This window comes from Fonsecaea nubica (assembly GCF_001646965.1).
Source record: "Fonsecaea nubica strain CBS 269.64 chromosome Unknown Scaff11, whole genome shotgun sequence".
Lineage (NCBI taxonomy): Eukaryota > Fungi > Ascomycota > Eurotiomycetes > Chaetothyriales > Herpotrichiellaceae > Fonsecaea > Fonsecaea nubica.
Genome location: NW_019173684.1, coordinates 480,112 through 506,914, shown reverse-complemented (window position 1 = coordinate 506,914; position 26,803 = coordinate 480,112). Strand labels below are relative to the sequence as shown.

General features: G+C 52.3%; 11 protein-coding genes across 11 annotated transcripts; 5 read left to right on the top strand and 6 right to left on the bottom strand.

The window, feature by feature from the left end:
• Positions 1-869: 869 nt before the first annotated feature.
• Positions 870-1,283, top strand: AYO20_02664 (hypothetical protein; the record flags this gene model as incomplete). Its single annotated transcript, XM_022640968.1, has 1 exon — positions 870-1,283. One exon carries the CDS (start codon positions 870-872, stop codon positions 1,281-1,283), a length of 414 nt encoding a protein of 137 aa, XP_022503224.1.
• Positions 1,284-2,570: 1,287 nt separating this feature from the next.
• Positions 2,571-5,424, bottom strand: AYO20_02663 (hypothetical protein; the record flags this gene model as incomplete). The annotated part of the gene is made up of 3 exons (XM_022640967.1): positions 2,571-4,298; positions 4,374-4,757; positions 4,822-5,424. The coding sequence occupies 3 exons, from the start codon at positions 5,422-5,424 to the stop codon at positions 2,571-2,573; spliced, it is 2,715 nt and encodes a 904-aa protein (XP_022503223.1).
• Positions 5,425-5,838: 414 nt separating this feature from the next.
• AYO20_02662 (hypothetical protein) lies at positions 5,839-6,755 on the top strand (the record flags this gene model as incomplete). Its single annotated transcript, XM_022640966.1, has 2 exons — positions 5,839-5,880; positions 5,937-6,755. The coding sequence occupies 2 exons, from the start codon at positions 5,839-5,841 to the stop codon at positions 6,753-6,755; spliced, it is 861 nt and encodes a 286-aa protein (XP_022503222.1).
• Positions 6,756-7,011: 256 nt separating this feature from the next.
• AYO20_02661 (hypothetical protein) lies at positions 7,012-7,725 on the bottom strand (the record flags this gene model as incomplete). Its single annotated transcript, XM_022640965.1, has 1 exon — positions 7,012-7,725. The coding sequence occupies one exon, from the start codon at positions 7,723-7,725 to the stop codon at positions 7,012-7,014; it is 714 nt and encodes a 237-aa protein (XP_022503221.1).
• Positions 7,726-8,078: 353 nt separating this feature from the next.
• Positions 8,079-8,807, bottom strand: AYO20_02660 (hypothetical protein; the record flags this gene model as incomplete). Its single annotated transcript, XM_022640964.1, has 1 exon — positions 8,079-8,807. The coding sequence occupies one exon, from the start codon at positions 8,805-8,807 to the stop codon at positions 8,079-8,081; it is 729 nt and encodes a 242-aa protein (XP_022503220.1).
• A 322-nt stretch (positions 8,808-9,129) lies between these two features.
• Positions 9,130-11,773, top strand: AYO20_02659 (hypothetical protein; the record flags this gene model as incomplete). Its single annotated transcript, XM_022640963.1, has 4 exons — positions 9,130-9,411; positions 9,466-9,535; positions 10,529-10,632; positions 10,739-11,773. 4 exons carry the CDS (start codon positions 9,130-9,132, stop codon positions 11,771-11,773), a joined length of 1,491 nt encoding a protein of 496 aa, XP_022503219.1.
• A 324-nt stretch (positions 11,774-12,097) lies between these two features.
• On the bottom strand, positions 12,098-13,335 carry AYO20_02658 (hypothetical protein; the record flags this gene model as incomplete). Its single annotated transcript, XM_022640962.1, has 3 exons — positions 12,098-12,888; positions 13,116-13,160; positions 13,233-13,335. 3 exons carry the CDS (start codon positions 13,333-13,335, stop codon positions 12,098-12,100), a joined length of 939 nt encoding a protein of 312 aa, XP_022503218.1.
• A 1,755-nt stretch (positions 13,336-15,090) lies between these two features.
• AYO20_02657 (histone H2A.Z) lies at positions 15,091-15,815 on the bottom strand (the record flags this gene model as incomplete). Its single annotated transcript, XM_022640961.1, has 3 exons — positions 15,091-15,338; positions 15,407-15,476; positions 15,714-15,815. The coding sequence occupies 3 exons, from the start codon at positions 15,813-15,815 to the stop codon at positions 15,091-15,093; spliced, it is 420 nt and encodes a 139-aa protein (XP_022503217.1).
• Positions 15,816-17,116: 1,301 nt separating this feature from the next.
• Positions 17,117-19,037, bottom strand: AYO20_02656 (hypothetical protein; the record flags this gene model as incomplete). Its single annotated transcript, XM_022640960.1, has 3 exons — positions 17,117-18,027; positions 18,082-18,601; positions 18,654-19,037. 3 exons carry the CDS (start codon positions 19,035-19,037, stop codon positions 17,117-17,119), a joined length of 1,815 nt encoding a protein of 604 aa, XP_022503216.1.
• Positions 19,038-21,586: 2,549 nt separating this feature from the next.
• Positions 21,587-22,540, top strand: AYO20_02655 (hypothetical protein; the record flags this gene model as incomplete). The annotated part of the gene is made up of 1 exon (XM_022640959.1): positions 21,587-22,540. One exon carries the CDS (start codon positions 21,587-21,589, stop codon positions 22,538-22,540), a length of 954 nt encoding a protein of 317 aa, XP_022503215.1.
• An 831-nt stretch (positions 22,541-23,371) lies between these two features.
• AYO20_02654 (hypothetical protein) lies at positions 23,372-25,838 on the top strand (the record flags this gene model as incomplete). The annotated part of the gene is made up of 2 exons (XM_022640958.1): positions 23,372-23,841; positions 23,903-25,838. 2 exons carry the CDS (start codon positions 23,372-23,374, stop codon positions 25,836-25,838), a joined length of 2,406 nt encoding a protein of 801 aa, XP_022503214.1.
• Between the last annotated feature and the right edge of the window lie 965 nt (positions 25,839-26,803).

Genomic DNA, 26,803 nt, shown 5'->3' with positions numbered 1-26,803 from the left:
ATGGTTGTCCACGGCGAAGAGCCATAGAGCCAAGGTATTTCACGCTGCTCCTCCAAAAGGCTAGTTATATGGCCTTTTTGTTGACACGAAGTCTTCAAGTCAGGGAACCTGTCGTTGTCAGACTGTCTTTGGGGCATTCTTCGCTCATACATAGTTGTTGATGGCACGTTCAAAGTCACCTTTCAACTCACTGTAGACTCAACCTGCGCCACGGACGTGGCTTCTGCTGATGATCCGGGATGGGTTTCAAGTATCTGGAGACTGAGGTGCTGCTTGTTCTGTTGTTACTTGTACCTGTAGATGGCGCTGATCAAGCCAATCAGATGGTGCCACTGATGCTAATGACGACCGATCACGTGATTGCACGACACAATAATGCCAAGCCTTGAGTATCGGGATACTTACTGTATTAAAAGCTCTTGTACTAAGATGCCACTAGTACTGCTCCTCACCTCGTGTTCTATACCATATTGACCCTCGTGCACCTCGTACTCGGGACTTTATCCAACACGGAGAATGCTCTCCCTGCTCAGTGCTCACACCCAGTCGTCATCGCTATACCCAGTATCGCTAAGGCTCAAACTTGTCGTAGCTGACGCATCGGACTCCGACGCGAGATTTCCCGGTTTTGTAATTTTAACGCTCACAACCAGCAAGCGTACATAACGAGAGAGGCCTTTTTATCTTGAACCGCCTTCGATCAAACATCATCCGCACCTGGAAATCAGGCTCCTCACCATTGCTGTACCTACAGACTCAAATTTCTCTACCTTGAAAACCCCCAGCTTAAAATATCCACGACCACCACCACCACCACAAAACCCGGAATTCCTAGACTCCAACACTCCCCGAACGAGGACATCGAAACCATGCCCATCTCACAATCCCCTTACCTGCCCAGAATTATAGGCGGCTTCGGCGTCATGGCCGTCGGACTGGGGATCAACGCGTTGTTCAACCCGCGCGGGGCGATCGCGCTGTTCCAGTTCCCGCACCCGGGGGCGCGGGCCAACACGATCGAAGAGACGCCCGAGGGCCACCTGGTTGAGAGCGTCATGATGCTCGAGGGCGCGCGCACCGTCGCGATGGGCACCGCGCTGGTCGCGACATCGTACTTTGGCAGCCGCAAGGCCCTCACCGTCATGGTGTGGACCAGCACGCTCGTCGCCGTGACGGACGGCTTCATCAGTCGTCGGCAGATCGGTGGCGGGGAGTGGAGTCACTGGATGTTTGTGCCCGTCGGGGCCGTCATTGGGGGTTTGTTGAGTGGGTTTGCCGATTAGCTGGGCTGGGCTGGATCGTGCTGCACTGTACTGGCCCGGGTGGCTGGCTCGTTTGCCTCCATGGCTCTGTATCTATACAACAAACAGCTGTTCGAGGAGAAGAGAGTGTCTGTGCCTTTCCGATCGGAAGGGCTTTTTTCAAACAGATGATCTGGGATTTCCGCCGACAGCTGATCTCCACTCTTAACTCTTACCAGTCAAGAAAACTTCTTGACATCTTGTATACCCGGTATAATAGAAGGAAGATAATTGCTACTCTTGTTATTACCCACATCTACTTTGTCGCTGCATGTGGGTTCTGCCTGTATGTATCAAGGTGGCTCGAAGGCTGGTGGTGCTTGGGAACTTGGTAAATGAATGGATAGGGACGAAGTACACCTTATGTAGAAGCTCTAAGAAGTAAACCCCATACTTCGAAATCTCCTTTCGCTGCCCGCACAAGATACAAACTATCTGCGTAATGGAGTGGTTGGAACCCTGCGAAATGCCTCAGGGTGTAGTCACTAACCCACCAACACGCCATGATTTATCCTCGCTCGGCACCGCGGCCGGGCGCGACTTTCAAGCCTCTCCCCGAAGCTTGATGCGACTTCGGAACTCCACTTCGGATCTCTTATGAGTAGGACGAAGCATCTTCCTCCTCCTCCCCGTAGGATCTGAGCTGAGATGAGCTCAGCCGGGGTGAGACGCTTCTGATCGACCCGGAGTGGGTGGACTCGTGGGTTCTTGATCTGTATACCTGCTAGACCTGCAGGTAGTGCTCACTAGTTGCCAAGATGAAGCTCGCCCACTTTGTTCTCAGACAAGAGATGTCCTTGGCTGCTTGGCCAACAAACAATAACAACAACAACAACAAGAACCAACATCAGCTTGGCTCTGAGGAGACGCGCCCGGTGGGCAGCGAGCCGGTGTCAAAAAATAAGTGGCACAGTCTGACAAGAAATAGCAATGAAGAGCGATTCGTTATTGACTCAAAAGGTAACTACGATTAGGCATAATGGCACCCCTCTCCTCATTAATCATATTAGCGATATTTGATCTGGCGCCCGCCGCAATCGCAATCGCTATCAAGAGGGCGTCTACTTTCTGTCAGACTGTGCCATTTTTTCTTCTTCCAAAGGCTCGGCAGGTAATCAGCGAGGAAAGCAATAGCACAGGACCACCCGGCAGGTCTTGGTCTTGGTCTTGGTTTTGATAGTGCAGCACAAGCAAATTCGCGTACGTGTAGAAAGTTGTGTCTAGGGCCACCATTCGTTATTCATGAGCTGGCAATGTAGCGCCGCGCAGCTAGGGATCTCGGGGAATTTCTGTCCATTGAGTGTTGGCGGCGGGGGGTCTGGCTTCCCTCTCCATCCCCTTGGCCGATTCGACCCAGGCATACCAGTTCACTTCACCACCCAGGTCCATGTTCGCGTCGAGCGAGTCCACGTCCCAGTTGGAGAAGACGTCGACCGACGGGTCAGCATCTGCCCAGAGCCAGGCGTGGAAGCCAGGGCCCATGGTGCGGCCGTCCGTCCAGTCTTCCGCCCCTGTCGGAAAGGCGTTGTACGGTCGATCCGGAGTCTGGTCCGAGGTAGATGCCCCGGTTACGTTCGTTGTAGTTGACGATTCAGGTCCTCTGTCATTGATGGTGTTGAAGTTTCCATCAGCCTGTGCTCCATATCCGAGATGGGTCGTTTCATTAGAGGTGTTGAAGTCGGAAATCTCCGAGGTACCCGAATGCATCAATTCGGCAGACGAGGGATTTTTGTAGTTTTCATTCGCTCCCGATTCGACATGTCTGGTGTTAGAGCCTCTGGGGAAGGGTCTGCGGGGAGGGACGTCCGCTGGGATGCCGACAAGTTGGCGCCATCGCTCACGGAAGGCGTCGACACTGGATCCAGCAGGGAACGGACCAGAACTCGTAGGCACCGGAGTCTTGCGGTCTTCGAATTCTAGCAGTACAGCGGCCTGAGGATCGCCTCGTAGTCTTTGGAGCTCGGTGTCGCGATGCTTGCGGGCTTTATTCATCAGTTTTCGAAGCGGTATCCAAATGCGGAGGTTCTCATTTGTCAGGGCCTGAGCCGGAATCAGCCATTCGCTGTGAAGGGCGATCCAAGCCCTCTCGACGGTGGACGACCAAGGCCGTCGGGAGGTCTCAAGCAGGAGGTAGACAATGGCATGCCAATGGGTGTGGCTTTGGTACAGCCAGCGCCAGTTGCGGCACGCTTGTTCGGCATTGAGCGCATGATTGTATTCGGCAACCTCAATTGCCGAGACCAGTAACTTGGTTCTCAAGAGCTCGTCAGCAGTGGTGGTCTCGCTGGAGGTGGAGGTGGAAAAGAGCGCTGGGAGAAAGGCAATGAGGGTCATCTTGGCCATGACCATGCGCGCGACGGTGACGGCGACCCAGTAGGCAATATTCCCTGCTTCAGACGTGTGCTGGAAGTACTCCTGTTCGAAATTTTGATAGATCTCGCTCACGAGACGACTCTGGCGCTCTGCATTTGCCGCTCCTCCACCAGCAATTGAGGCCACTATTTGCCTCATGAGGTGGACGGCTCCCGCAGACATGCGTGGAAATGACATATCAGTCACGCCATAGCGCTCGGCGGGCATCTCCTTTGTCTCGGGTTGGATATCTGCATTATTGATGTTCAGAGGGATTTTGGTGTCGAAACTGCCGCTCGGTATGCTGAGATCCGTCCCTTGGTCCTCTGATGCTCTCAAATCCAGCCTGCACAGCATCCACCAGATCCGTCGACGCATCTCGATCTCAAAAGGCGACAGGTGACTGAAGTGGAGTCCATCTCGCTGTAAGCCAAGGTACTGGGCCATTCTGATGACGAGCCCCGTCATCATCCATACATATCTCGGGCTGTCATGGCGTCGCGCGAGGCATAGGAAGAGGCCAAACGCCTGAATCAGCATCAGGTTCGGTACGGTCAGGAACTCGGCTTGGGCCAAACAGTGCTCCGTCCCGAGACGGTACTTGGAAATCAACTCGAATTTGGGAGCGCCAAAGTTTGTCATAACCTGCTCGGGAAACATTTGTCAATACGGCCTATATGCCTGACCAATCTCGAATATCCCGGGGAAGGAATGGCTTACATCGTCTTCCTCCATGGAAGCAACCGTCGCATAAGAGATGGAGAATATCAAGGCATCAAGGGATGGTGTCAGGTGAGTCAGGCGTATACCCCCTGGACCAGAGATGGTCTTCGTGAGGATTGGGATGTGGACGATCTGCATGAAGACATTCACATTCCGGGAGAAAGTGTCCAAGATAAACAGCATCTGGGATGGCAAAGGGCGCAGCTCGTGGAGATTAGGAGTCGGGGGAGCCAGATTGTGTCGAAATAAGAATGCATGTCGTTCCGAAGGCGTTCGCTCCGTTTCCTGGGCGGATAGCGCGCCTTCGGGAGATGCATCATCCCATGAACTGTCCGAGTCATATGCTTCTGAGCCGCGAGCGTCCATCTCTAGGTCATCGAGCTGCAGTAACAATCAGTGAGCCTTTAGATCAGGTAATGAGGCGAGCATAAAGGCAAAAGTTTACCTCGTCATCGACCCGGACCCAGAAGGCGGAGCTCACATAGTGGCCACGACTGGCATCCTGGAGCACCAAGCGGCCAGACTGTTTTTTATTCTGGTTGGCATCAGTAGTGGGTAATTGGATCCCTTCATGCCCTAAGCCACGATTCTGGGTTGAGCTACCAGGGGAGGTGACTTGAGATAAGTCCCCAGTAGTCGAGCTTGCATGAGTCTGCTCCAATTGAAAGCTGAGTTCCTTGACCAGCAGCTCCAGATTCCGCACCCTCTCCATGACCTTGTCAAGATCCGGATTGGCGTCCTGCGTCGCAGGAGTGTTCAGCACTGGGGCCTTGTTGGTGAGTTGATGGAGGCGACGAGCCCACCTTGGCGGGCGGTCTGTCGCCGGTGTTACACAGGCGATATTGGCGCGACGGCAATTAGAACACGGTGACTGTTTGTCACAGCGGACTTTGCGATTGCGGCAAACTAGACAACTGCGTAACTTGGGTGTTGGTGTGGATGTTGTGGGCGGAGTCCTGCCGATAGCGGGAACAGGAAGCCTCGCAGTCTTTTCGGCGATCGACCCCGAGGCTGAAGAGGACCCGGCCGCTGATGGTCCCTGCAACATGGCTGCAGTCACGGGGAATTGGATGCTCATATAAATCTGACCGACCGACGGTGGTCGTGCTGGTCGTGCTGGTCGTGGTGTAGAGCGAGAACGGCAAAAAGGCATAGAGTCGCATTCATCTGGTGTCTTCCCGCCTGAACTAAACCTCATGCAGTTACTCACCGCGAATCACAGTCAATCAACGAATGAAACACAACCCGAGAAGAACGCGAGAACTCACCGAGACTTGCAGCGGATCAACCAGCACGCCGAGTTCCACGTTGTAGCGTCATCGGGACCTGGTTGTGCCTGGAAAAGGACTGATATATCAACCATGGGGTGCCTCCCGGAAATATACCACTCATCAGTCATCAAGCGAGTATACCTTGAAACAGAGCCTTGTTTGATTGTCAGCAACTGGTAATAAAAGTACAAATGGATTCTCAAGTGGATTCCGCGTGCGAAGAGTGCATCAAGGTAAGTTCACCTGGATCCATCCTCGATGAATATCCTTCCACTCACCCTTTGCTCAGGGCACCATCCACACAGGTCAACCTCAGGGCACTGAAGAGGAGATACACGGGCTGAATACCTACGTGGTCGGCAACAGGACCGATCCTCAAGCCATCATAGTCATCTACTCGGATGTCTTTGGCCTCCTATTGCCCAACAACAAACTAATTGCCGACGCCTACGCGAAGAGCGGCCAGTGGCTCGTCTATCTACCGGACTTTTTCAAGGGAGACCCAGTGCCGCTCAAGACTGCCGATGTTCTGCTTCCAGTCGATGCGAAAAAGCAGTCGACATTTGCAAAGTATACGGGTCTTCTGGCAAAGGCGCCGGCCTTCGTCATGTGGATGACGAGACACAAGGAAGGGCCTACCAACCAGACCTTCATGGATTTCATGCAGGCATTGAGGCGCTCGACTCCCCCCACCCAGAAAATCGGCATGGTGGGATTCTGCTGGGGTGGAAAGTATGCCATTCGAGCAGGATTAGAAAGCAACATGATTGAGGTTGACGGCAAAAAGGTGCCGTTAGTAGATGTCGTGGCGGCCATGCATCCCAGTCATGTATCCCTTCCAGGTGATGTCGAGTCTTTGGTCGTGCCTGTCAGCATTGGATGGGGAGTGGAGGACCAGGGTGTGAATTTCGAGCAAAAGGCAAAGGTGGAAGAGATCCATGCGAAAGCAAGAGCCGCCGGGAGGAAGCTGCCAGAGGTGGAGCACAGGGTCTATAAGCCGGGTCGACATGGATTTGCTGTGAGAGGGAATCCGGACGATCCAGAGGAGCGGGCATGCTTGGAGAACTCAGAGAAGCAAATTCTGGACTGGCTCACCCGCTGGCTTTGAATTGTGTTCGGAAATTTGGAGTTTGAGCAAAGGTCCAAGACATGAAGGTACAAGGGCTCAGGGTGCGTAGACCAATCGATTGGCTGAGAGCGAAGATACAAATGATATTGATCGTGAAAACCACAACTGATCCCAATGCCTCCTAGACATTCATCGTCGTGGCCAATCTCCTAGAGCAAGACCATAACACAGCGCTTCTCTCTTGAATTAACGAGATTTTGACAATCGAAATAGTAAAGTCCTGTGCCAAGTCAGATTAGGACTTGTTCCCCAAGAAAAACAGTCGATGAAAGGCAAACATGTCTTCGAAGGTGCAGAATTCCGGAACCCCCAATTCGAAATGAATGGGCAGCTTAGCACGATATTCTTCCAGAAAGTCGGAAAGCTCTTTCTGTTGTTGGTCATCCAGACAGCGTAGAAGGTATGCAAGACTTAAGTGCAAGGCATATTCGTCGTGGTCAGGATTGCGTAATTGTAGGAGCTCGGACAGCCGGTTGCGAAGATCGCGAATCCTTACTTCGTCGGCGGGAGTCGCGGGGACGGCTGTCAGGGCGATGCCTTCTACCAATGGATTGTAACCAACAATGGTCAGTTGGAATGGGGTCGAGGCGTCGAACTCAAAGTTCTCGAGCTTCTTCTTGAACAGATCTGTGCATATGTCCAATGGGGCATCGAGGGGCAAATCCGACGGCCAGGCTCGAGTCTCATCACTGACGCCCTCGAAGACAGTCATGTGCCAGCTTTTCGGAGGTAACATGGTATATAGAGACGCTAATCGGTGGCTCCTGAGAGCGTCATACAGACCCAGCATGGCAGGGTACAGAGGTTGGTCCGGTGAAAGGTGACAGATGATCGTGTTTCCAGGAAACGGCAGAACCTTTCCGTCAGGATCGAACTTCCGGCCTATCGAGCTTGGATACTTGGAATGCCGGAGATCTGGCTTGGGTGCCGGACTAGATGAGTTGGCCATGATGAGAGGTGAGAAGTGAGATCTCTTCGAGTCGAATAGTCGATTCGGTGTACATGCGTAGAGGTAATGGAGGTCAGAAGTTCGGGATTTGATGAAGTAGCTTGTAGACACGACTGACCAATCGCGAAACACAATGCGCTGGCTCCCATGAAAAGACGCCGAGGACTCGTCGGTTGACATGTGCATAAGCGAGGCTTCTCTTGACAGGGGCAAGATGAACAAACGTCCATTCCATCATGAGCTGACGGGTGACAAGAGCACAAGGACTGAAAATCATTCGATCAATTTCCGATGCCATCTGTCGATAGATGTCGTCTCTGCACTCGACAGCTTCAGCTCAGGACTCCCGGTTCTCATTGCAGGATCTTCTTCATCTGCCGAATCTCAGCCACATCTGCAATACCTCGTGCCGCAATGAGGGCTGAAGAATGAAAGACCAGGGCATTCGTCTTCAATTTCAGCTGCTCAATGTTTGTTGACCTGACACCTCCACCTGGCATGACAATAACTCGGCCATCTGCTTGTTTCACTAGCTGGGCTAACACATCACAGTTTTCAACGGCACTCGAAACCCCTCCAGAGGCCAGAATGGTACGGATGTTGCAGCCAACAACATCTTCGAGCGCCTGAAACAAGTCTGTGGTTTCGTCAAACGCGCGATGGAATGTGCACGGCAAAGGAGCTGCCAGTTTGACCAGTTCTGAGGTCCTTGCAACGTCGACAGTTCGATCATGCTTGAGAATGCCAAAGACAAAGCCATCTGCGAATGGTTTCAGATTGCTTATGGCCTCTTTCATCTCTTGACACTCCTCGTTCGAATAGACAAAATCACCGCCCCGAGGACGAACCATGACATAGATAGGTATTTTGACCTTGTTGCGCAGAGTGGTCAGCCAGCTTGAGGGCGGCGTGGTCCCTCCAACGTCTGCATTATCACAGAGCTCGATGCGATCGGCTCCGGCTTCGTCTGCTATCACTGCAGAGTCAGGATTGAAACAGGCAATTTCTAGAAGGGCCATGAGCAGATTGATTTCCTCCTGGGAGGTACCATGTACCTCGTACATGACTGTTCGATCAGCCATTGAGAAGGATGGTGTACGAGGTATTGGTCTGGGAAGGTTTCCCGACAGCTTATGACGTTATCCGTACTGAACCTCTCGATGCCGCAGTTCGAGATGCGACCATCTCTACCATGATGATATGCCGGCTTTGGACATTACTCAATCCAAATACTTCACTTTTGTCTCGGTGCTGATATTGGTGCTTGCTTTATTCCCGGGGTTTCCGCAATACCTCCTTGGTCTTCCCTTTCACCTGCTCACCCACTCCTTCGAAACGAAAGGCCCGCTCTCCGTCGCTTTGAACTGTCCTCCAGGCTGCCTTGTGCAAAGCAGTGGTCCCAATATGTCTACAGCGTGGTTCCAGAAAACCTTCACGCTTCCCGCCAAGTCTCGCGGCTCCTATCTCATCACAGACCAGGTTGTGTCGTCTCTACCAGAGATCAAGGAATACAAAGTCGGACTTTTGAACCTATTCGTCCAACACACTTCATGTGCGCTTTCTTTGAACGAGAATTGGGACAGCGATGTAAGAGAAGATATGAGCGACGCACTTGATAGGATTGCCCCAGAAGATAGGAAAGGCAATCTATACAGACACTCGGCGGAAGGTTTGGACGACATGCCTGTAAGTGAATATTCGTGTTACCAAAAGTTACGGCCATACTCAAAGGTCCATTAGGCACATATCAAGTCAGCCCTCATCGGTGCTAGTGTGACGATCCCTATCACGGATGGTGCCTTGAATACTGGTACGTGGCAGGGTATCTGGTATCTGGAGTTTCGAGCGTCGAAGCATTCGAGAAAAGTGGTGGCAACCATCCAAGGCCAGAAAAAATGAACAAGTTACCGCTCCCAGCAGCTTCAAAGTCCAATCCATCATGGTTCACCAATGAAGACCGCCGTGGGTCGTTTCTCGACTCCCGTTGTGCTTCAGCAGGGTGGACTGGGTTACGGTGATACACTCGAGATCTCCCAGTTGACCAGATGCTATGCATCAGTAGCACTACCGAATGTCTGTTTCCGGGCCGTCTGCGCTGGTAATGGCTATCCAACCTTCGTTCAACCCATCGTCCCCTACAACGTAGCGCCAATTGTGAAGGAAGGATCGAGGTATGCTTAGGTAAACAGCCTCCTCATACGAATGAGAACAGCAGTTTCCAGTCCGTGTCGACGCGCACCTGAAAGCCGAAGCTGTGTTTGAGACCATTGGACGAGATGGGCATGTCACCGGCGTACCGCACCTTTTCTTTCGCGGCAATGAGTACGCTACCAAGGTTAGAAGCAAGAAGGGCGTTTCACATGTAGAATACACACTTTCTGAAAGAGATAAGCCCACAAAATATCGCATCTTGTAGAGGAACATGCAAAAACTTTGATCAATTCCCGATGCTCACTGTAAGGTCAGCCTTGCAAGTGAGTTGGTGAGCTAGTGGGTCGGCCAGACATTCCGCCGATCCGATACCAGGCGCGGAATGCGTGAAACATAAACTCTCTAAACTTTTATCTGCGATATTGAATTGGTGTTGAACATCGACCACCCTGTTGCACGATTCAGTGAAGACTACATTGCGCAAACGGAGACGGATCTATATCGCAGCAACTGTCCGTCTCACAGTAGTATTGGCTTGAAGTTGCCACGTCTACTGTGTTGAATGCTGCATGCTGTCTTCTTGACCTCCGTCGGGATTTGCGTCCTACCCATCCCTATTTGATCCCTTGCTAGAGAACCCTCCCTCTTACAGGCTCAAAGACAGATATGGCAGGCTTCAGCACGCCCACTCAAAATGCCCGGACGCCGTCGCAACAGCAGCCGAAGCAAATGTCTTCGCGACTGCTGAACATGAAGGTGAGTCGAGAACGAATCCCCTTTTGAGCCAACTGTCTCTGTGTGAGGGCCGCTGCGCAAACCTGAACCCGGTAACCAAGTCTTTGATTTGCCTGATTCCCTCTAGTTTATGCAAAGAGCCGCTGCGACAACACCCAGCGCAACATCTACTCCGACAACTTCTGCTGCACAGACGCCTGCAACAGAACCACTTGCAAAACGTCGAAGAATTGAAAGTACTACATCCTCCCCGTCATCCTCTACTCCTGGAACGCCATCAAATGGCCTTTCTTATCCTGGACTGTCGACCCCAACTGCGTCGCAAAACACAAATTTGGGCGTTGCTCCAAGAGGAGGAACAAGCAGGTTCGCCCGGTTCGAAGGTGCAGATACAGAGTGGGTGCTGGATGTGAAGGTGGCATTTCCAGGAGACAACCGAATGAAGCCGCTATCTAATAAGGTTGTAAATACCAATGATCAAGGGTCTGTCCCGTCTAGCTCGCGCTTTGGTGTACTCAATGGACGGAGTGAGGAAGAGGAAAGTGAGGAAGGCGAGGAGGAAGAAGACGATATCTGGAATAACGACCGTCCAACCGGCCGACAGACTTTTGGCGCATTCGACAGGAAGCGAAGATCCCGGGCCAGTACCCGCCATGATCAAATCCAGGACGAAGATGATCAGGACCTGAGCTCGGCCTCGACCTCGGACTCTGACTCGGACTCAGAGCCAGACATTCCACATTCGTCCAGCAGATCAAGACCGAGACAAAGCAGAGGTGCCACGAAGCCCACCACAGAAATCGACTCGGACGAGGAGATGAATCGAGTCCGAATGGCCATTGAGCAGAAGCACCGGAGTATGGCAGGCGGTGGACACCTGGCGAGGAATGTCTCCAGTTCTGGCAAATTCCCCTCTCTTCGTCCCGAAGCTGGGGACTGGAAATGCCGCGCGGATGGATGCTCGTTTTACAACTACGCGAACAATGTCTACTGCATGCGTTGCGGCACGCCGCGGGGGGAGTCCGCCAGCGCATCTCCTGCTGGGTCTGCGGGCATTTCCCGCAAGGCGGACAAGGCAGGAAGCAAACGGAAAGGGGGACCGCAAGGTCAGGGGGCGGGAAACAAAAAACACAAGAACAAGAAGGCGAGGAAGACGATGTAACTGAGTTCTCTCTTACCTTGAAAATTCAGGTCAGCGTTACTTCTTTACAAGAGGGGAGCCCTGGCGCATCATCGTCGTCGTCGTCGTCATCGTCATCATCATACCTCCTGAACATTTTGCATAATCTACATGCTACAGGAAACATGCCATCCATTGCATCATCGAGCGAGCGTCCGATTTAGCCTTGTGGGCATGGCGAGGCAGAGATTCGAGCCCGCGACTATGGTCCATACTCGAGGCCGGATATCCCACAACTCAGATACCCAATCAAACGAGTCATTCCATATCCCTTTCTCCCCTTTTTGAGTACAATCCAACAACCATTCAGGCCCCATACACCCTCCACAACCGGCGTTCAGCCTCGTCGGCTCTGCGTTCCACCCTGTCCATTTCGCGCAAGAGATGATCTGCCGCACTATCGTTTCTGTCTCGTCTCCTTGATCGTCTGCGCCTTCGATCCCCGTCGTGATAGTCGTAGTCGTAATCGTAGTCGTAGTCGTGATCATGATCAGACCCGTAATGATTGTCAAAGTCGAAGTCAAAGTCAAACGGAAAATCATAGTACCCGCCCCCGCGGCTATCGTCGTATCCACGCTCCAAAGAATCATGCCGACCATGTCGACCGTGTCTGTCCTCCACCCTCCGTGATCCTGGGAATCCATCAATGACGCCGCCGTGTCGTGGCGGCGGTCTGCCGTTGTAAAAGTCATAGCCAAAGTCGGTCGCGTAGCATGCTATGACCCTGTCACCGTCACGAGGTCGCCTGCCGTGGCGGTGGCCGTGGCGACGAATAGCATTGCGGCTGCCGCTTCGGCGACGACGACGATCCCTGCTCCTAGACAGAGAGGGTCCTCTCCCCCTTCCACATCCATAGCTGCCATTACAATATAGACACACGACCTCGACCTCGCCGTGGCGACAATAATCCAGCCTCCTGGGCCCTCCGGGCCGTGCGATGTCGTAGTAATCCCAGCGGTCGTAGTCTTGGTCGTAAAAGGGGCCTTCGATGTTCATGCACGTGCGACGACCCGAATCGTGTGGGTGGCCGCGGCGGTCGTTGTCGCTATCTCGATCTCGATCTCGATCTCGTGGGGGACGCACGCCGGAGAAGACGGCTGAGAGGGCGCGTAGTTCAGGATCACTTTTCGTCCGTTTTGCAAATGACATGTGTTAGTTAACAAATATCAGAATGGGAACAGCGTGTTGTGCTCTCTCTTTCTCTCTTTTTCCCCTCTCCCCTCTGGACAATAGGCTAGCTCGATGGACTTGTGTGTGCCAGGATGGTGTTGGTAGAGGTAGAGGCAGAGGTAGGGTGTTAGTGTTGTGCGTTATGATGACTTACTCTCCTCTCCGCCTGCGCCGCCGCCGGCCACGATCGCTGGTGGTGCTGGTCGAGCCTGAGAAGAGTCTTACCGAGTATCCCTTTGGAATTGGGGGGTTTTCTTTTAGCTGTCATTACCTTGATCATCATCGTAGCCTCTTCCGTAGCCGCCGTCTGGATCGTACCAGTGCAGATTACTGTCCGGGTCAATCCACGGGATGGGCGATCTCCTCGACGGCATCCTCGCCAGCAAACAAGTCCCTCCCGAAAACTGTTGACGATCGGATGGGGCAAGGTGCCTGTCTGAATTTGTGGAAGTCGAATATCCAGGTGCTGGAACTTCGAAGAGGAGATGCAGCAGATGGGCTTCTCTCGTTCAGCTCTGGCGATCGCCTCATCGCTGGGGGAGACAAGGTTGATATCTGCTTTCCCACGTCGAATATAGTCATCACACGGTCTCCCCGGCTGGACCACGGGGACAGACTGTCCTGCATGTGGAGAGCGCCAGCGGTGCTATTCATTGAAGGTAGAATCAATTTCGTTGGTGCACTTCGTGCCTTGCCTCGCCAGGGAGTGACAGGCGCATCATAGTTTCTGATCAGCCTCACCGGGAATGGCATCCTGTATAGACTTAGTTCATTTCTGGCACATGGGTCGCCTTGTGTAGCGTGTAAGGTTCTACAAGCACGTCGATGAGGCAGAAGTTCGGACGTGATATCAGTTCGCGTACACCCATTCGCAGAGTCGCAGCCAGCTTCTTCAGTCAGGAATGAGAGATGTACCATTCAGAACAACCGAGTCTCAGTCGGCAGCTTACACCTACCTACCAGGTTGGGCTGCACTGCCAGACTTTCGCGTTGAAGCCTCACAAAGAAGGCTAAGGATATGGTGTGATTGTCGTCAGCTCCCAAGAGCAGTATGACAAGACTCTGGCATCGTGCCTCATTCTGTTGTGTGGAACAACCAAAACGCCACCGCCTTCCGTACTCGCCTGGAAAGGCGCAGTCAAACCAGAGTCAGCGAATTGATCCGGCTCTTACCTGTGAAGTCATGAGAGGATATTGTGGCACAAACTGGGACAAAAGCATTGACACGGCGGTGCGAATCCGTGGCCGTGGAACACTAGCGAGACGCTCACATCACTAGCTATCTGCGCAGGAACAAAGTAAGTTTCCGAATGGAAGACGACGAAGCTGAGGCCGCGGGGAGATTCGCGTGAGGCGTCTTGTAAGATAGGGAGAGCCCGTCAGGTCTGTCGTGAAGCAAACAACATTTGTGTCACGTATGGTGCAGTGGTGCAGCGTAGAGCCGTTGAGCCCCGAGTCGACAGAGACCACATTCTTCGGGGACTTAGTAGGGGCGAGACATGCTGTAGATGCTAGTTGCCCAAGGACTGTATTGGCTCTAGACGGCGATGGAGAGCGAGCAAGCAAAAGGAGCAGGGCAAGGAAAGACTGGTCGACACCTGCGGCGTCTCCGCACGATGGCAGCCTTTGATGGAGTTCCAGAGGTAATACAATACGTAGTACGAACTTATGCGCAAGTCCACCAGGAAATTGGCCATGCGTGAGACAGTTGCGCTGGAGAAAGGACCTGATCCCAGTCTGGAAAGCAGATCGGCAGTCGGACAGGAAAACAAGACGCCTATAATGAATCAGAAAGTTTGATAGGCAATGAGGGAATAGACAAGTCAGAGGGAAGAAAAGAATTCTCTTTCTGTTGAGTAGGTCATCCAATTCAAGGCAAAAGCCAGAAAGAAGCTCGACATCGCGCGAACCTCAGGAACCAGTATTGTAAAACAAACACGCGTAAAATGATTCAATAACAACCTCCTGTCAACCGTGCTGTCCCTTGTTGTTTCTCTCATACACTCATTCTTATCGCCCTTCCGCATGACACCGCCACAATTCGGTTCATTACACGATGACCCTAAACGCCGTGAGCAGGGGTTGCGACGAGATATTCGGTCTGTTGATGCCTGTCCCCACCCAGTCCTCTATGCATCGGCCTTGCTCTTCTTCTTTTGCTCGACCTTCAAGAGAAGCGCTCTGTTGATGTGAGGGAGGACACCACCGAATGCGATGGTTGCTCTGATCAGTGTGTCCAGCTCTTCGTCACCTCGGATGGCGAGCTGCAGGTGGCGGGGGGTAATGCGCTTGACTTTGAGATCCTTGGCTGCGTTTCCTGCGAGCTCGAGGACTTCAGCAGTCAAATACTCGAGGACGGCGGTGACATAGACGGCGGCTGGATGAGAAGATGATTAGCGTCTGCAATTGATTGTTTTGGTGGGGGGAAAACAACTGGGATCATACCTTTAGCCCCAACTCTCATCTTGTTCTGTGTGTTGTTTTTGAGGAAACGCTTGACGCGACCACATGGGAACTAGGGGCAAAACGCGTCAGTTTTGGTCTAATCAACAAATTTGATGCACAGAGGGAATGCGCTCAAGCCTGAGATGAAGGCAGAGGATGTATTCCGACCACTGCCGGGCGAGATGACAGCTTTTGCATCGCGTAGCTATCATCCACACCCATCGATCTCAAGCCTTTGTCGCAAGGGAGTGTAGTAATGCGCGATTCCAATTCTCCTCTCAACTTGTCGCGAAAAGTGTGAGCTCACCTGAAGACCAGCTTTTGCGCTGTGTGACTTCTGAGTCTTTGTCGTGGAATCCTTCGCACCTGTCGCCTTGCCGCCAATGCTCTTGCCCTTGCCTCCTGCCATTGTAAGAGATGTGAATGAGGATACGTCTGAGTTGTTTGTGGTGATGCGACAAGTGTATTGAGGACGGCGATCGATAACAGTCGTTGTAGACGCGTCGGATTGTTGATATCAAGGATGGAGGGTATGGAAGAGGGTCAAGTGGTGGAGGATAAGTGGGTGGCAGGCAAGGCGAGGGAAAATAAGGTCGAAGATGCAAGAGACCAAGCATGATTGGCCCTAAGCCGCTTTTGGTGGAGCACGCGGGGCTTGGCATAATTAGGAAACTCCCGCCACTTGTCGCAGCACTGTGTCTCGAAGGCAGCCTGCCCAGGATGGGACCGGGAGGAGAGCAATGGCTCCATTGGTGTTCGAGGAGGATGCTGTAGTAAGAGTTAATCGATCACTTACATACCAGCAGATGGCAAAAGGCCCTTTGGAGGGGACATATTGCCCAAACACAGTAGAAAAGAGCCAAGCAGACAGCTTGTTGTGGACGGCTGCGGTGAGCGATTTATTTCCCCTTTTTGGCTCCATGCTTTGAAGGGGTTTTTTGGATGCAGGCGACAGCACAGAGGTGATCCTCTACAGCCGCCATTGGCAACATGAAGCTTCTGCCCGCATCCTTGACAGTAGCAAGTCTCTCGACAAGCTGCGAGGTGTGTAGAGAAGAACGATGAAGTGGTTGAGGGGCGCACGGGGAGACCTTTGGCTTGGCACTCATTAGATAATCATTGCCTCTTGTTGTTCCGATTGGGTTTCTGTGCTTGAGCAACCAGCTCTGGGAGACACGGACTGGCAAGGCTTAGAATTCTAATCAAACAATCATTTGGTATTACTTCCACTCCTTCGGGATGGTCTCCCGACTGATTAAACGAGTGTATCCCATACGTAAATCCATCTCCCGCACAATCAAAAAACGCAAATCATGACGAGGCTCGCTCCGCGTCGTCCCATACCACATCGACCGCTTCATAGTCGACTCACCCGGTATGAGCTCCTTGTCGAGCGCTCTGGCGCTCAACGCCCGTAATGCACTGCTCTCTCGCGGAAATTCAAGTCAACAAAGTGTACAACCCAGGGTCAATCATTCTTTCTCAGGGACCTCGTAACAAAATGCTTTATGCCGCACCCGTAGAGTCCTGTGTCATTTCGTTACAACAATCTTTTTCTGTAGTCCAATCATGCAGTCATGTAGGCTGCCCTATGCGTCTAACTTTTTGCTGTTTCCTGGTAGGAGGTGGTCATGTCGTTCGTGGATCATTGACTCGTCATTGCTCAGCAGAGAGCGTCATCAAAGTAGGGGGGGTATATGCTATGTCTCTTCATTCGGCAATTGCTGATGCGGCCGTACGCAATTCATCACTGCCACGTCCGTTCTGTCGGCGGAAGCCGATGGCGCTGGTTGAACTCGGTCCGCGCGACTGACGCAGGGGGTTGGTGTTCTGGGAGGTCGTCTCCGGCCCTATGCTAACGGTTCGCTTGCTGCCGATGGGACCGGTGGGTTGGTAGTTTTGGCCGTCAGTCCATTCGGATCCGTTCCCGAAAAAACTGCGTTGACGGCGAGGGCTGGTCTGGCTGCCACCATTATTAGTCATGGAAAGGTTGGAAAAGCTAGAGATGAGGAAAGGCTCATCACGGCTGACGCCTGAGTTAGAGGCTGTCGGAGTCAAGGTGGGCGTGTTGGACCCAGCTGTATCGTTCAACGCTTGCAGACGTGCTCCGTTGGTCTGCAATGCTGCGGGGAAGCTTGCGGACGACGGCACGGGCGACGGGCTCCATGATCGCAGGTCAGCAAAAGATTTGGCGTTGCGGAGGTTGCTATCAGCGTTTCTGCCGTAGGCGCTGGAATCCATGACATCCAGCAGTCCGACCGAGGACTGGCCGCGAAGAGTGTTGAAAGAAGGACCGTCATATTGTCTGCCGTCATTGAAGTCTGCCGTAGAAGATCTGGCGAGAGTCTGGCGCATACCATCGTTGGTTGGAAATCCACCTGCGAGAGTCGGTGGGCTCACATTCGTGCCAGGCGCCGGTCGGTGGATGTGAACTTGTCGCTGATCTCCAGTGCCGCGGGATGTGTGCATTAAGCCCATGTGGTGGGCTAAGGTGTGAACAATGCGACGATGGTGTGGTTCTAGTGTTGGGGGGAATATGAGGACTTCACGAGTCGGGTCTCGTCTAAACAGCGTCATCTCGGTGTAGAACTCGAGAGTCTTGGGGTCATTCATGTCGACATCTTAAATTTTGGTTAGCCTATTTTGAGAATACTGGGGAGAAAGAGTCCACTTACCAGGCATTGTGCTGCGATGGGAAAGGGGAGATGGGGTGTTTCGAGAAATCGACGACAGCGAGACCTGGTTGTGAAGCTGTGATTGTGCCATGGGGCGGTGTTGTTCCTCCAACTGGCCACGCCGCTCGCGCTTTTCTCTTTCTATGCGCTCTCGTTCAGCGAGAGGCAGCATTTTCTTATACTCCACTCGCAACTTGCGCCCGCTCAAGTCCATATGGTTCAGAGCTTGAATGACTTGTTCGGTTTCTTGAGGAGAAGTGAAATTGGCAAAGGCCAGACCCCGGAAGACCCCATTGTCAAAGTGATAGTTGAATGCATATGGTAGAGGCAGATTCATATCAACCATCAATTGGACAAGCTGTTCCTTTTTCACAGCGAAGGGTATGTTCTTAATCACGATTGCTGTGGGGATCAATTCGTCGTCATCTTCCTGCTGGTCATTGCGGCCTTGAGGACCCGACCGGTGTCCCACAATTGCAGGGTGTTGTTGCTGCAATTGTCCTGGCTGATCATACCAGATCTGAGTCTGGTCAGTCAGCAGGCATACACTGCGCATGTTATAGGAAACTCACGTTCGAAATTCCCACACGGCCTCGGCTGGGCTTGACACTTCGCGATGGCCCGTAGTTTGCATTTTGGGGAATATTGCCCATGCCATTTCCAAAGGACTGCAAAGATGCCCCTCCCGAACTCCATGTTTGAGCAGCGCTTGCATCGTAGGGAAAATTGATGTTTCCCACCCCAGGATTCTGCATCGGTGCTCCAAAGCTATCGCGCATACCGTCAAAACGCATATTGGGCAGAGCGCTATCAGCCCCAAACATGGGAGCACTCATGCCTCCATAAGGGTCAGCCCTACCACCCTGGCGGTTCAATTGCGCATTTCGATATGCTCTCGGGGATGTGCCTGAGACATCGTCATAAAACGCGTCAGAGGCGTTAGAAAAGGCTGCCATCTTCATGGAAGGCCCTGGAGTTCAATAAAAGGCTCTTAATGTTACCAGCTGGGTGTCGAACTAAAATCCACCTCTTTCCTTGACGTCTAATAAATGTGCCGTGGGGAGGTTTGGGGATATGACAATGCCCCAATCAGTGATCGGAGAGGATGGAAGATGCGCGATGGAAAAGTCGATAGTCGTTTCGAGGTTATGGGACGTGTAACAGGAACACGAGTAGAGTTGAGGTGGTATGGCGATTGAAGGAGGGACAAGTCGCAATATTAGAGTGTCGGTAGAATCAGACGTCGTGAAAGCGTAAGATACCCAAGGACCGAATTAACGCGATCCGCTGCTTGTATGAAATGCAGGTCGCAGAAAAACTCGAGCCTGGTTGGGAGCGAGTCGAGTCAAGTTCCCGTAGTAGGGTTGAACTTGAGTACAAGGACAGGGACAGGGGCGTCTAACTCGAGCCACGAGGCATGATAGGGATGGACAATCGTTGAACCAGCGTATACGAGAGCGCCGACGGGCAAAGATGAGTTATTCACGTAGCAAACAGCTGAATGTTGCTGAGATGAAAGGGAGAGTGTCAAATTAAAAAAAAGAGACGGGGAAGATTTCGTCCAAGATGTTGTTTTGAGACAAAGAAATTAGGAGAAGAATTTTGGCTGCAAAAGACGGCGGCTCACTAAAGTTAGACAGTTAGCACGGGAGAGCAGATGAATGCCAGTAGGCGAGCGGCCAGCAGCCAGCGGCCATGGTCGGTGGGTGGTCCCCTCCCCTTCACCCCCTGGGGGTGGCTGCTCCCTAAGAGTGGCCAACCAGAGGATTGCCCACCGCTAGGTATAAATCCTCAGATTTCGCGGTGATTAAACTGCGTCGACAGCCCCGGAAGCCAGTTGGAGCTGGGAGGGTCGGTGGCACCTTAAGCGGCCCTACTAGGCCTGATTAGCCGTGGCCCAGCTCAAATGGTAAGCTAGTAGAAATGATGGATAGCCACGATCTCCCGTTCCACCACTCAATCCTTCTGACCACCAAGTCTTCCATCCTTCAGTCTCACTCTATTGACACTTTGGGGATGCCATTGCAGACTCCGGCTCAAGAGATCAACATAACGGTGAATCTGGGACTAGACAGGTTCGTGGGTCTTAGAGCAACGAAAGCAGTCGGGTCATGGAAGATGGAGTGTCCCCTCGACCCTCTACGTACTGCCCACTGTCCACCCAACAGCAATCAAACTCCTCCACCATCTTACGACTTCCTCCTCCAACCCCTGCTTGTTCTTATCCTGACATCTTCCCAGAAATGAGCCTAGGCAGACCGTTGACGCCCTCCTTTCCGGACTGCTTCGCCACTATGAAATCTCGGTTTCATATCCTTCCATCCACTTGCCTGATGCCGACTCCCCTAGTCTTGTCGTCGGAGCCTTGCGTCGAAGCAGACTCCCCCTGAGACCCATGCCCTCATTGGCGTTCCGCCGCGTGCCCCTTTTACTTCTCCGTTTGGCTTTTCCTTTGAACCTGGTTTTCATGGGGGTCCCATCCTTCTGAGCAACACGATTAGGCAGCAGGTCTGATGTGCAAGCTTTTCCTGTTGCCTCGACCCAGTGTTTTGCCTCACTTTGCGAGCCACCAGCTCTACCCATCCGTGGGCGGAAGTCCGGCCCCGTTGTAGTCAGTAGCGGATCGCTGGGCACGAATCATTATCCTGTCCATCAAGAGTTGCTGGGTTTCTGGAGGAGCGTATTGGCTGGCGTTTCGAGTGGGTGTGGTAGGCCTGTGCTGGCCAGGGAGGCAGGACTTGTTCGAAAATACGAGTTACATGGCGCAGGAAGAGCCCAAAGATTTGCGTGAAAAATTAGGAGTGGCAAGACTTAACACAACTGGTGAAGAAGAATCTGATGACTTGACAGCTGCCACATTCAGGTCAGCACTCGACAGCATAATGGAACAGTTAGTTAGGCTGAAGGCTCGAGATGACCTGGCGTCCTGCAACAGGTAATCCACCGAGCCAACCAGAAGAGATCTGCAACGCTTGGTGGTTCGGGGTGCAACTCGAAGAGAACTCAAGATTTGCGTTACCATCATCCCAACGAAGACATGAAACCTCCGACATCGGTATTAGTAAGTCCTTGGAATCATTGATCTGTTGGCCACAGCAAGAATGAAGAACTGAAGGTCTGATGCTGAGAGATGTTTGTGAATACGAGTTCTCTCGTAATATGTAAGGCCGGATGGCTCGGTTTAGCAAAGTCTGGGGTTTCAGAGCCCGAGGCCGAGGGGGGAAGGAACAATCCTGCCAATGATTTGCTGCAGCATGATGTAAACTGCTTCATTCGTCGGATCTTCAGCAAATGATTTCATGCTCAACTAACGCAACAGTACACAACCTTTGGATCCATCCTTCTGGGTCAGGGGACAACTGAATACTCTGACATCCTCTGACATCTTCTGACAGACCATTGGATGTCCAAATCGCGTATAACTCCGAAACATTGACGACCAAGTAGCGTGCAGTTACGTTTCCCTATCCAGCTTGATGTCCACCTCGATGCCGAACCGGGTAATATGACGACCTCCGCAATCTTCGAGAAGCTGGCGTTACATGCTCCTCATCTGTCAGGCCGACATGTGATCCCTGCCTTGCCCGCCTTCATTTACGGAACGGCATGGAAAAAGGAGGCCACCGCTGACCTCGTCTACCAGGCCCTCTGCAACGGTTTCACAGCCATTGACACGGCGGCTCAACCCAAGCATTACCGAGAAGATCTGGTCGCCGCTGGCATATCTAGAGCAATCAAAGATGGCACGATCAACCGATCTGAGGTCTACATCCAAACCAAGTTCACCAGCGTGGGAGGTCAAGACCTAGACAATATGCCATATGACCCCCAAAGTCCGCTCAGAGAGCAAGTGAATGCGTCGGTCATCTCGTCCCTCAAGAACTTCAACTTTGCGGATGTGGTCAAGGGTGACGAAGTGACACAGCCCTACATCGACACGCTCGTTCTACACTCACCTTTACCGACCATCAATGAGACTATGGAAGTCTGGCACACGTTAGAGCAGTATGTGCCCAACGAGATCCGGAACCTGGGTGTTTCCAACTGCAACCTGTTTACTTTGATGGACATCTACGAGCGCGCCCACATCAAGCCGAGCGTGGTCCAGAATCGATTTTATCCAAATACCAAGTTTGACATTGGAGTTCGTCAATTCTGTAGGGAGCAGAATATCGTCTATCAGAGCTTCTGGACTCTGTCGGCCAACCCTAACCTCGTCTGGTCCAGTGAAGCGGGTGCATTGGCCAACCAGCTTGGCATCAGTCCCCAGTCTGCATTGTACTGTTTGGTGCTCGGGTTGGGGAATGTGACTGTCCTCAACGGGACAAAGAGTGATCAGCATATGCAGGAGGATTGGCGAGCTGTCAAGATGGTGAAGAATTTTGCCCAAGCTCACCCCGAAGGATGGGAAAAGACAATGGCGGGCTTCCGAAAGCTCATCGGACAGCCCAAGGCTTAGATATGAGAGTACCTGATAGAGACGATGGTGGATTGAATCGCGATAGCCCCCAGCAGCTGACATATTGAGACAGTACTCAGCTTGGTTAGCATGGAGGAGAGTTTCCCCTCCTGATCCGCAAGGCTGGACTGAATGGACGGGAACCATGCTGTGGAGCAAAATGAAGCAGCCGCCTGGTTGGTTGGCGCCGGCTGGCGCAGTTGGCGCAGTTAGCACACAGTGCCTTCCTCGTGAGTACGAGTATGTCATAGGCTCCCGCAGTGGCAGTTTCTCCCCTGTACCTACCTAAGCACCTAAGGAAACTGGCATCCCAAGACTGCGGACTGAAAAGTAAACTCCTCCAGGACCATCAGATCCGGGACTTTCCCAATCCCATACCGTTGAAAATGCTCGAACTTAATCACACCACTTGCCCATCGTCGATGATATAAAGGCATATTGGATGCTCTTTAGGGGTATTCTGCTTGACACAATTGACATCGGTTTCTGTTTGTCATCTGGTTGGCTGTTCATAATTTGTCCGCGATCTTGAACAATACCGCAGTTGAACATCTCAGCCCACTTGCCCGCCCGAACTTTGTGCCTGCGCGCACCCGACATACACATCATTTTCCTCGCAGCAAGTCCTGACTATCTGCGGCGCGACCTTTTCTCTGATAGTGTGATCCTGGCGATTTTCACTTGGCCGGGTTCTCGGCGACGTCGAGCCTCACCCTGTCGATAATTTCAAATCTCCCACACGTCCAAAACATCCCACCTTTCACACGCCTGAATTCTTCTCCTTCGGCCTCACGACCTCTCCTCCCCTCCTCTCCTCTCCTACCGGTAGCAATGGCCTCGCAAGGCTTCTCCAGAAAACGCCCTGCTCCGGGCGCCGATCCAGTCCCGTATCCTGCTCAGATGCAGAATGCCGCGCCCACGTACAACGATGGCCTTGGGCCGCAACTCTCCAATGACCAGTTCCTTCAGTGGGGTCAAACTGGTCAACCTGTTTCTGGTCCCTCATACAATGAAACCAGCTTTGGATTGAACGCAAACACCTACCCTGCGGGCAATCCTCAACCTGTTCCTCAACCTTCGAATCAAATCGCCCGACGGCCTATGGCCCAACTTGCTTCACGGGTACCCCGACCGAGCGAAGACGGGAATAGCTGGACAGAGCATCCAAATGGAGGCTCACATCCCACAAACCCGGAATGGGAAGATGACATAGCAGAGTTGGAGGCAAGAGCACAGATCGCAAAGAGAGAAGCTCAAGCAAAGAGGAAACAGATACCTCCATTTGTTCAGAAGCTTAACAGGTGAGAGAGAGAGTAGACCTTGAGGGAAAAAGTGCAAGAATTGGTGCTAACGAGTGCACAGCTTTTTAGAGGACGGCAGAAACACCGACCTTATCCGTTGGTCAGATGATGGAAACTCATTCATTGTCCTGGATGAGGATGAGTTCGCAAAGACACTGATCCCGGAGCTGTTCAAACACAATAACTATGCTTCTTTCGTGCGTCAACTCAACATGTACGGCTTTCACAAGAAAGTCGGCCTTTCCGACAATTCCATGAGAGCCAGTGAACGTAAAAACAAGAGTCCAAGTGAATACTCCAACCCCTACTTCCGGCGCGGTCATCCAGACTTGCTCTGGTTGATACAGAAGCCGAAAAACATCGGCGGACCTGCCTCGAAAAGAAAAGGCAAACCGGACAACGATCAGAACGAGGAGGACGCCGACGACTTCGTGGATGAGACGAATCCCGTTGATACCCGAGTACGTGCCCGACCGGGCCAGCTCACACTGGGAAGCAGTGAGATGGCTCTGACCCAGGATCAATTCAAGAGCGTACAGCGTGAACTGGCAGCCATCAGACATCAGCAGACGCAAATCTCTCGTATGATGCAACAACTCAAGCGCGAGCATGAACAGTTGTACGGGCAAGCGGCGACCTTCCAAGACCAGCACAATCGACATGAGAACTCGATCAATGCTATCCTGACGTTCCTCGCCACAGTCTATAACCGCAGCCTACAAAGCCACGAGAGCGTACAAGGTATTGCCAACCTTTTCCAAAATGCGATTCCCGTCGACACATCAACTCAGGGTAATGTAGTTGATGTCGGCGACTACAGCTTCAATGACATCAACCTCGATGGTAGCCCTGCGAAGCCGTTCAAGAAACAGCCTCTGCTACTGACTAACGGAAGCGGGCAACCACAAGCGCCACAGCAGCCACACGGTCGAGCGAGCACGTTATCACCTCGGTCTGGCAACAGTCCTTATCTTACCCCTAAGACAACAGGTCACCGCAGCGGACAGTCCCAATCTCTGCTCTCACCGAAACTTGAAGAGGTTTTTGATCCTGGGGTCCATAACCCTAATAGTGCCAACGTCTCCTCTGTCAATCAGGCACGCAACGATCTGCCGTCCCGGGACATGATGACAATGATACAAAACGCCAATGCGAGGAACAATCACTCTGCAAATTCCCCGACCACACCGGCGCAAGACTTCTCCAATGTCCTCAGCAATCTTGAAGCGTCATCCGGTACAGGACCGCTGTCCACGGCCCAGCGTGCTGACGTCCTCCGTATGATCAACAACTCCGCTAACCAACCCGCGGGCAATGACAATGCACTCATAAACGCCACGCCACCGCCCGGACCTCCGAACTTCCATCGCCGGCTCGCCAGCACCCAAGCAGACTTGGAACAACTCGCCAAGTTACAAGCGGAGCAGGATAAATCTGTTCAAAACCTCACCAACTTGTTGCAGCCGCTATCTCCGACCGGTTCAATCCCCGGAATTGGTGACGGCCAGTCTTTTCCACCTCCGCCTCTGGACATTGACGACTTTTTGACTCACAACGAGTACTTTGGCGATTTTCCTAGCGACGGGAACGGCAACTACGACTTCGGCAACACAGGACTGGGTGGAGATCAATTAGGGACGGCCGACCACATGAACTTCGCTTACAAAGATGACGACGAGTTGTTTGGAAACCTGAACAATGACAACACAGCTGGGTTCGGTGGATTTGATGGGACCAATGCGGGTGCGGGTATGGGGGTTGGTGTGGGTACCGGTATGGGGGCAGATCAGTACGGCGGAAATACGGGGAATCTCAAATTTGACCAGGCGGCCCAGTACACTGAGCATGATGGTGGGGGACGGGTTGAGAGCGTGCCGAGTAGCGAAGTCACTACTCCCAAGTCAGACAAGTCTGGTGCCAGCCGAACGGCGACCAAAGGCAGGAAGCTGAGCGAGGTTGAAGAAGAAGGCGTCGGGAGGAAGAGAGTGAGGGCCTGAGAGCCTCGGGCAGTGGGACATCACACTACGATACGACTGTGAGACTGAGGACGACACTGCGAAAGGGGGTTATTTTTCCGCGGAAGAGAACCTTGGCGGAAGAAAACAAAACAAGGAATCACACAGGAGAGAAACAACCCAGATCGCTCACAGCAATTGATGGATGGATCACCTTTTGAAGAGATCAGCCTCCATTTCCGCCTTGATCGGAGGCTATTGCAATGTGTACGGGTTTTCAGGACATTCGGAATTTCCAGAACAGGGTGGGTGGAACTTGTTATTGAACATCATGACACAATGGGAACAACTATGGCAGCAGCACAGACAGGAACAGTGAATGATGCTGTGTGACGAAACAAGACGAAACGAACAAAATCCGGTATGGAGTGTGTTTTTATTATCTGTTTTGGGGAGAACCGAACCTTCCCAGAAAAGGAAATGAGACATCAAGGCATAGATACCCAAGATACCCCTGTTTTTCTCCTCAATACCACGATTGGAACCATGTTTCCAACCAACCATCTCGATGGGCGGAGCGGCAGAGGCACAGGCACAGGAATGGGCACAGAAAGCGGAGCGGAGGTCTCTTCTCTCAAGGAAGAGCAAGATAGCGAATGCACAAAGGGTTTCTGATATTTGCTACCTGCCCGGTGCCCAAGGTGCCCAATCTCTTCATGCGAAGTGTATGGAATCTCAGATTGATTTCAAAACACGTCAAAAAGAAAAACAAGAGCAAAAAGATTGAAATGAACATGGATTGTGTATGCGTTGGAAGATATGCAAGTGCAATTGCAAATTCAAATTAATCAGGTTATGAACTTTTTTTTACTTTGCTTTTGCCATGTCCATTGCTGCTCTTGTTTGGTTTTTCACTGTCATTTTGGCTTGATCTTGGACTTTCTCCGATGTTGCGTATAGATACTATCACGGTGTGATCATAGTCATGGGGTGTGTGGGTGTTGGTT